The following is a 10,165-nucleotide window of genomic DNA, read 5'->3' on the forward strand; positions in this document are numbered from 1 at the left end:
AATCCAGAGCTCATGAATCTTAACCCACAATTCCAGCTTGTTGTAACTTTCATTTGGGACATCCAGTTAAAGCGTAGTAGAAACATCTTGGGAAATTGTGGACAAGAATGTTAGATGACGGTTTCTTTCGTTTCTTTCATTCTTCTAATCCCTTGGCAGAGAAGGCATGAGATTAGACGTGTTATGTGCACTTAAGTAACCCTGATGGGCCTGCCTGATTTTTTTAAAATTTATCTCAGCTTTATGCCCAGCCTAAATTCAGGATGACTAGCACCGCAACCGTTTAATCAAACTCCAATTCTTCCGGACCAGGTGACAGACATTCAAGGTGTTTCATGTGTTGTTGAAAATTAATTGAGGGGAAAAAATAGTAAGCTGCATCAATTAAGAAGATGGGGTCCTGAAACCTTTCATGTCTGATTACCAAATATAGTGCCAGGGCTACCTTAACCATGTATGGACAAACTTGGAAATAATATTATAAGCTCTTGTTGCAACCACAATGCCAGCATATTAACGGCCAAATGTCACAATCTGCCGGCATGCAAGGCGGTCTATAAGCATTGACGCCGCAACTATTTGCCACTCGCCATGTGATCTTGGTTGATTTAAAACATAAAGTATTCTTGACATGAAAAGGAAGCTATTTAAATAATGATTTTGCTTATCTTGATTTTGAGTAGCAATATATTATAAACCAATTATTGAGTCTTAATGGGCAAGCTTGAAACCTTGCCAGATATCCTCCCTCAAAAGAATAGGACAACTTGTTTGATTCGGATTAGGTGTCAGGCCATTCTAAAACACTGTTAGAGGGTCATTAACTACCATACGGGAGGACACAAGAAATCCTTTATTTATAGATGCTGCAAGGTTCTAAAATCTGAGCTAACTATACGATATCAAATGGCAGATGAGGAATCGAATAATGGAGCTGAAGCTGCTGCTGATTGTGTTGCCATCATTTTTGGTGTCACCGGGCTTGTTGGGAGAGAACTAGCCAGAAGGTTAATCTCAAAAAACAAATGGAAGGTTTATGGCGTGGCTAGAAGGTATGAGAGTTTTCCTATCCTAAGTCCCAACTACCATTTCATCTCATGTGACTTGCTAAACCCTGAAGAGACAGAAAACAAGCTCTCTATGGTGCAAGATGTGACTCACATGTTTTGGGTCACTTGGACAGGCGAATTTCCTCTAGATAGCAGAGAATGCTGTGAACAGAACGAGGCCATGATGTCCAATGCCTTGAATGTCATCCTCGCCAAATCTAAGGCGTTGAAGCACGTTTCACTCCAAACAGGAATGAAGCATTATTTCTCATTGAGAGGCCCTTTTGATGTGAAAGAAGTCTCTATCTACGATGAAAAATGCCCAAGAACAAGTGAAGGTTACAACTTCTATTATGTTCTCGAGGACTTGCTCAAGAAGAGATTAGCTGGTAAAGTGGCATGGTCTGTGCTAAGGCCTGGTTTGTTGATGGGGAGCTCCAACACGACTTTGTATAACATCATGGGTTGTTTAGCTATCTATGGTGCTATTTGCAAACATCTGAACCTCCCTTTTGTGTTTGGAGGGACTAGGGAGTGTTGGGAGGAAGTGTGCATTGATGGCTCTGATGCTCGGCTAGTAGCTGAACAACACATTTGGGCAGCTACCGATGATGGAATATCTTCCACCGGCGGCCAAGCATTCAACGCAATTAATGGTCCAAGTTTCACATGGAAGGAGATCTGGCCGGTCCTCGGAAAGAAGTTTAGAGCAGAAGTGCCTGAAGAAATGTTTTCAAACGACTTTTGGTTTGCAAAAGCAATGGGTGACAAGAAGGAGGCCTGGCAAGAAATTGTAGTGAAGGAAGGCCTGCTACACACAGAGATGGAAGATTTGGCTAACTGGGAATTCTTGGATATCTTGTTCCGCTTTCCGATGAAAATGCTAGGAACCCGAGAGAAAGCTGACCGATTGGGTTTTACGATGAGATGCAAGACATTGGAATCAATCTTGTATTGGGTTGATTCCATGAGAGAGGAGAAGATGATCCCTTGACTTGACTTCATTTGGGTTGAACAATGGACGAGAGAATGTGGTGCACCACTAGTTGGCTCTCTCAGCAAATAAAAATTATAGTGCCTTTATAAGTGCTGTTTGGCTTTTGGTTGAGTACTGAATTAAATAGTTCTCTCTTATGAACATGAAATATATATATCGATAGTACCATATGATATGAGTTGATTAAATTATGCAGATGTCCAACTGTTTTTACTCATTCTGCATGCCTTAGAGTTAGGAGTCAGCTGCATTATAGATGCCATTGTTGACTTCTCATGTTCAATCCCACTCTTGCGGGGCAAGCAGGGGGGTGAGCTGGCTGGCTTGGCTTCTCCATGTTTTAGGGACAGAGCATTCTGCGTAGAAGTACCATGTACGTCTGTTTTATTTTGTACATAACATCTACGTATATCTTTTGTCATAGTTCTCTATTTTTGGAGAAAAAATTGTTCAAAGTAAGCCAGCCGCTGCCCGTTTCTATGGCTAGTTTGAACTTGGATTTGTAAAGCATGAAGAATGATTTCCATATCTTCTAATATGTCAACCTGTTACTAGAACAGAAGACAATTATTTTAGAACCGGGGATAACATCCTTGATAGATTCATGTCATAAAATTCCCAGGTCAGGTAGTCTGGTGGGATCAAGCACTGAAGAGAAATCTTCCTGGTAGGTATTTTGCCCCTTTGGCATACCCCATGATCTCAACTTGAAGTCTCCTACTCAATGTCTTCTGTTATGATTTTGATGCTTGCCTATGCAATCCATAAAAGCTCCTGGATTGTAAAGTCCTCATCGTTTCTGGAAGTTGAGGACTTTAATGGAGACGGCGAAGATAATAAAGAAGAGACAAAAGCCAACAGGTACTGCTACCGACACTCCGATCATACCGGGACCATAGCCGAAAGTAACATCCAAGTACTTTTTCGCAGGGAATTCAAACCCCGCTCCTACAATTTTTTTTTTATCAATTTATATATATTTTTAATTAATTTAATAATTTTAAAATTAATAATTATGTAAGTTTTAAATAATTCTAAAATTTATAAAACTTAATTTCTAAAAAACAAATTTAAAATTTGATAAATTAAACTGCGTACATTTCTGCTTCTACAATTATTGTTTCCACATCACCTAGCGGAGAAGTGATAATACCCCGCAGATTCCACGCAATAGCGCAGACTCGTAGAACCAGATCCACCATCCTCGAATACTCTGAAAAGGGGCAGACAGTAACCATAAAAGGTGGCTGAAAGGAAACAGGTACACCGTGCAATTTTCATGGATATGGGAATTTACCCCAAATCCTTCTACTTCCTTTCCCCTCATGTGTGTGAAGTCAAATTATTTCCCAGTCCCTTAACTATCTGTCCTTTCTACCGTGTAACTGTGCTTCACTTTGGAGATGTTATGTGATTTGGTCTTTACGAAAATATATTTATATATATATATATAAATATCTGGTCTTGAGGAGAAATCAAAAGTTGTTTATCTTCTCGAGGAAAAGAGGCAAATTATAAATCCACGAAACAAAATAGAATATTATACAAATATGTGGTCTTGAGCGAAGTACATAACAAGCCTCATCAAATGAACATTGAACTGTAAATATTTTCATCAACTGCTCTTTCCAAAAGAAGCTGCTATTTCTTCAGCACAATGACAGTCACCTGGGCCATGGCATAGGATAATGGAGAGTACATTCCGGCTGCTTTCTCTCTGTAGAAAACAGTTCTCTCAATTGAAACTATTGGCTGTACTGTGGAAGCATTACTGACCCCGAGAAGCATGCATGAAGAATAAAGTGCTCCCATAACCACAAACAAAGCTTGAGCTGAGTCCCTATCAAAAGTATCAGCATGGAGTGACTTAATATAACATTCTGAGAGTCTCAACACAAGGGAAATGAGACATCTTAAGCGCTATGATTAGTAGATTGCTTGCATAACGAACACCAGCAGATGTCAAATAACTGAACAAATTAAAGAAAGCCCCTCCCCTTTTTTTTCAGCCTTCTCTTTTCTTTCCAATTCCCTCTTATGGTATTTGGTACTGAGATAGAAATATTTGTTAAAATAATTAAAATCAAACATGAAAAAAAGACTAGAATTTTAAATTATTTATATATTATAAGCATTTAGTCTTAATCTAAATACAAATAAAATATATATAAGTTAAATTGAAAGTATTATTCTACCCTTAATAAATAAGAATATATAAATATTATTTAACATCTCCCCTCAAATTCACGATGCAGCAGCTGCAAGTATCGAGAGTTTGCCAACTAGAAAACGAAAACGAGAGATGGAATGCGTCTTGGTGAAGAAATTTGTAATCTACAAGGAAGAAGGAACAAAATGCAAAGAAATGATGTCATGCTTGAGATGATGACAAGTAAGATGACAATCGATCTCAATGTGCTTAGTTCGCTCATAAAAAACCAAGTTGTGAGCAATCTGAATAGAACTGTGATTATCACAATACAGAAAAGGAGGATGAGAAAAGGAAACTCTCATATCAGCAAATAACCAACGTAACCAAACAATCTCTTTGGTAGTAGATATCATGGCATGATATTCTACTTTGGTGGATGATTGAGAAACAATATATTATTTCTTGCTCTTCTAAGAAACAAAAGAATCACCTAAAAAGATACAGAACCCGGTAATAGACTTGCGATCTGTGGGATCACTACCATGATCGGCATCAGAGTATGCACGCAACTCCAAGAAAGAGGTGGATGAAAGTAAAAGACTTTGAAAAACTGTATTCCGAAGATATCGCAAAATACAAAGAACAGCTGCCAAGTGAACAATATTAGAAGAAGCAACAGACTGACTAATAACATGAACATCATATGAAATATTTAGACAAATAATGATGAGATATACCAAGCTCCCAACAATAGTGTGGTATAAAATAGGATCTATCAAAGTTAAACCATCAAAGAAGAGTATATTGCGTTAACCTCAATAGGAGTATCTATAGTCTTGTTATTAGTAAGTCTAGCCCACTCAAGAATATCTGCAATATATTTCAAATGATAAAAAAGGTAACCTCTAGTTGAGTATGTTACCTCAATACCTAGAAAATATCAAAGATAATCCAAATCCTTCATTTCAAATCATCTAACAAACTCTATCTACAAAACTGAAATACCATCAATGTCATCACTAGTAATAATCATGTCATCAACATATAAAGATAGAATGATACGACCTGTATCAGTGCACTTAATAAAAATAGCAGAATCATGACTGTTAGAAATAAAGCTAAGAGACGAGATCACAATAGAGAATTTCTCAAACCAAGCATGGGGTGCTTGTTTGAGACCATATAATTAATGCTTTCTTAAGCTTACAAACATATTTAGAGTCATGTGAAATACCAAAAAAGGGTGTCATCTAAACTTCTTCTTGAAGATCTCCATTCAAGAAGTTATTTTTAACATCAAGCTGAGAAATATGTTATTGATGAATCAAAGCTACTACAATAAGAGTATGAATAGTAGTCATTTTTGCAACCGGGACAAATGTCTCCTCATAGTCCATACCATACTGTTGAGAGTATCTTTTTGCAACCAGCCTAACTTTGTATCGCTCAATGGGCCCATCAGAATTAGACTTAATCTTATACATCTAACTACAATCAACAACACTCTTACCAGAAGGCAGAGAAACCAGATCCCAAGTATTTGTCTTATGCAAAGTAGAAAGTCCTCATCCATAGCTTACTACCTAAACGGATCAAGAATTGCCTCTTTATAAGAAAAAGGCTCAAAGAGATAATAAATAGAAGATAAAAAAGAAGTAAATGATGAAGAACAACAAGAATAAGCAAAATCTGGTAGTTTTATGGACTTACGAATGTGAATGGACTGACATGAAGGTGGATACACAATCTCAGATAAAGCTTGAGGGGCTGTAGATCATAATGGAGCTTCAGGTATGCCAGAGAGTAAAGTACCAGTACCTGTAGAGTTATGATTAGAAATTGATCGAACATGAAGAGAGGTATCATTATCAGAATCCTTAGAAAAGGAATCTATACAAATAAGATCAGATTTAGTCAGGCTATGAGCAGTGAATGGAATAAAAAATAAAGGTACATACTCAAGGAAGACAACATGACGAGACATATAAAGTTTCTAAATTATTAGATCAAAACAACGATACTCCTTTTACCTTCATCATAACCCAAAAAGATATAAATAGCAGATCAAGAGGATAGCTTACTGCATTCTACATGAGGATAAAGAATGAAACAAGTACAACCAAAAACTCTAAATGAGAAATAATAAAAAACATTCCCATATAACTTTTCAACAGGAGATAAACCTGAACTATGAAAAGGTGTAATTGTATTAATCAAACTTACAGCAGTAAAAATAGCTTCTCCCTAAAACTCACTAAGAATAAGAGTAGACAACAAGAGAGAATGAACAATTTTGACAATGTATCTATGTTTTAGCAACACCATTTTGCTGAGGAGTATGTGTACATGAATCTTTGAGCAACACCATTTTTTTTAGAAGTATCTGTACATGAAATTTAGTGGATGGGTCCATCTAAGGCAAGCAATTGGCAAAATTTATTAAAGGTGTATTCCCCACCCACATCACACCTAAAGCATTTGATCATAGCAGAATGTTGAGTTTTGATAAGAGCTCAAAAAACTGCATATATCTCAAAGAATTCAGAACGTTGTTTCATTAAATAAATCCAACGATAACGAGTATGATCATCAATAAAAGAGATATAATATTGAGATCGTCCTTTTATGGCAATAGGAGAAAGTCCCTATTTATCAGAATAAATAAAATCAAATGGTAAAGAAGAAACAAAAATACTTTGATTAAAAGATAAAGTGAAAAATTTTGCCAATTTACATCTACTACAATCAGAAATGTCACAAGTTTTTAAATTTTTTAAAGCTCTTGTGGATGTCAAAAATATCAAACGAGAAGACAAAATATAACCTAAATGGGAATGCCATAAATAAAAACTAGAAGATGAAAGACTCAAACGAAAGGAAGACAAATCAACAGTAGTAGTAGCAGTAGCAGTGGCAGTAACTAGCACTTTTAGCTCATCTAAAATATATAGTTCATTCACCCTACGGCCTGTCCCAATTAGCTTCTGAGACTGCAGATCCTGTACACAACAAAAAGAACTAGAAAACATGACTAAATAATCACCATAATCATATATTTGACCAACAGACACAAGATTCAATTTGAGTTTTGGAATAAGATAAATATTAGGGAGAGACAAATGAGTTGTGATAATAGAACCAACACCTACTAAGGGCATAAGAGTGCCATCAGCAGTCATAACAGAATAAAACTCTTGAATACTCATATTCTTTTAATGAAGAGTCGTATATCATTCTCTAATTGATACTATTTTGTAAAATTTGATTGTGTAAATAACCTCTTTTGATGTCTCCTACTTTGCCAACTGCGTACCTATAAAATGTTCAACAGAATTGTTGATCCAAGTAATGATCTTTGAATTATTTGCTTCCTATATATCTATCAAAATAGCATCCCCCTCCTCAATATTCTTAGGTATTATATAAATTCCACTAGCACACTCATACATCTTCTTACCATTAAGGAAATTTCTCATTACATAACTTCACTACTAATAGTTCTTCCCTTTTAACCTCACACTTACAGATTAAAGTGAATCATCTCTTTTAGTAGCCATAATTAACAGTCATAGAGAACCAGAATGCAAAAGCAACGAAAAATAAAATACCAAATTGCAGAAACTGAACAGAGGTTATAAAAACTAAACAAATTTTTTAGAGTGAGATTTTATCTTTTGCTTTTGTAAAATTTGGTATTTCGTCAGTTTCTGTAATTATTTTGGTATTTCATCTTTCCTTCAGCTTTTGGAATTTGGTATTTGCGTTCAGTTTCTGCAAATTTGTTTTCTATTTTGGAGTAATCGTATAATTTTAAGAATATATTTGTTTAGTTTCTGCAATCTTTGTTTAGTTTCTGCAATTTGGTATTTTGTTTTCCGCTACTTTTGCTTTCTGGTTCTCTGTGATTGTTGATTATGGCTACTGAAAGAGATGATTCGTTTCAGTCTGTGAGTGTGAGGTTGGATGGCAAGAACTATTTGTATTGGAGTTATGTAATGAGAAATTTTCTTAAGGGTAAGAAGATGTGAGGGTATGTTAGTGAAACTTAAATGATACCTAAGAATATTGAGGAGGGGGATGCTTTTTTGATAAATACATAGGAAGCAAATAATGCAAAAATCATTACTTATGTCATACCCTCACGAGAGCTCGACGTCATAGCGACCCTTCCTGGTAGCAGGGATAGATGTCAGGGTTTTTGTTTTGTGAAAAAGGGAGTAGCCACCTAGTATTATAGTCACTAGGAAACCTAACTGGTCTTTCAAAAATTCTAAGGCAAGAGAATGGTTACGTAAAGGGAAGGTTTTAGCACCCCTGGTACGCCCTACTTAAAATAAGCTACTTGGTGTTTGGTTTGCCTATAATTGCTATGGTGTTAATATTCTCTAGTCCCATCAGTTCCTTAGGATAAGTTTGCTATGATGTAAGAACTTGGGTTCAAAGTTTAAGGGAAATAAACCTTGACCAATATGGATCATACCTTTTGATATGTATATAGAGTGCGAAAGACTAAGCTTAGTTTTGAAATAAATTCAGAATTTATGAATTTAAAGACAACTAAGATAGAAATCCAAGGAGACTCAATATGCTTAAGAGCTCATTTTTCCCTTAGTATTTCAAGTGTTCACTACTTGTAAATCGCAAGAAAAAAACTAAGTTAGAAATCCAAGGAAATTCAAGGCGCTTTAAAAACTCATTTTTGCCTTAGTATACTTTCATTACTCATAAAATGTAAGATCAAAATTTGAAATGTTTCCAATTATAATTGAGGCTTTTTTTCAAGAATACACAATTAAATTGTTCTAAACAAATTTTTAGGCATAAATATGTCCTTATGTTAAAAATGAATAAGTTGTATTCCTATTAACAATATTTGGACATTTACCTTTCATAGGTTTATTTGTTCTTATATTATTATGGGATAATGACTTATTATTCCTAGAAAAATATTTTGATATTTACCACTTGAGGTTTCTTTATTCAAATATTAATAGTGAACAATGACAAATTATTCCCAATAATATTTTGAATATTAACCTTTTTTTGGATTTTTTTTATCCAAACATTACTAATGAATAACAAATTATTCCTAATAATATTTTTGGATATTTATCCCTATGGGATTTCTCTATCCAAATATTAATAGTGAATAAAACAAAATTCCTAAAAATGAGATTTTTATATTTTTTGAAATATTGGCCAACACCCTTTGGAATTTACAAACATGTTGTAAAATCCAAGATGCAAGAAAATAATTTTTTTTTCAAGAAATCCATGCTAAAACACTTTTTTTTACCTCGAATATTTGCTTTTTTTTGAAAAAAAGTAATTTAAAAATATGTTACAGTATTAGCCATATGCAACACACAAAAACATTTTTATATTAAATAAAAAACTATGTATCACAACAATTCAATGCAAACATCACAGGAATAAGTTCGTCATGTAGGGCCAAAGTCCTACATCTAATATTTTGAACTCAAAACAATGATTAATTGCAATAATTAAACGCAAGAATCACAGTTAAAGTTATTAAACCATCACAAGAATAAACTCGTCACATGGGGGCTAAAGTTCTAAAAATAACATTTTGAATTTAAAATCCTACAACAGTGTATGTGACCCACGACTCATCCTCTCCTATCCTAATCTTCAAAACTGCCATGCTCGCGAAAGTAAAGAAACCTGAGGGGCATGCTTTTATACCATGTATTAAAGACTAAGACTAAAGGAACAAATGGCCATCTATCTCGTCAAAAACATGATCTAAGAGTCTGCAAAGAAAAACCACCCCACCTGAAAATGAATTTCCCTCTTGCTCTTTTTACTTTCTCTTCCCAAAACTTCCTTTATGTTATATACTTTCTTCACTAGCCAAAAGTTTTGTTTAGAAACAAGAATTGCTCCCCCTGCACCATTCTGCAACTCCTACTTGCAGAACAAAGAAAATAGAGCACAAACCATCGA

At 35.0% G+C, this 10,165-nt stretch overlaps 1 protein-coding gene across 1 annotated transcript; it reads left to right on the top strand.

Moving 5' to 3' along the window:
• The first annotated feature begins 743 nt into the window (after positions 1–743).
• LOC105131051 (NAD(P)-binding Rossmann-fold superfamily protein) lies at positions 744–2,143 on the top strand. Its single transcript, XM_011033819.1, has one exon. The coding sequence runs from the start codon at positions 907–909 to the stop codon at positions 2,041–2,043; it is 1,137 nt and encodes a 378-aa protein (XP_011032121.1). The 5' UTR covers positions 744–906; the 3' UTR covers positions 2,044–2,143.
• Positions 2,144–10,165: the final 8,022 nt, after the last annotated feature.

The sequence above is a fragment of the Populus euphratica genome, unplaced genomic scaffold (genome assembly GCF_000495115.2).
Source record: "Populus euphratica unplaced genomic scaffold, PopEup_1.0 scaffold76.1, whole genome shotgun sequence".
Classification (NCBI taxonomy): domain Eukaryota; kingdom Viridiplantae; phylum Streptophyta; class Magnoliopsida; order Malpighiales; family Salicaceae; genus Populus; species Populus euphratica.

Excerpts from the sequence above, each read along its gene's own strand:
- LOC105131051 (XM_011033819.1), top strand. The coding sequence starts at position 907 with ATGGCAGATGAGGAATCGAATAATGGAGCTGAAGCTGCTGCTGATTGT.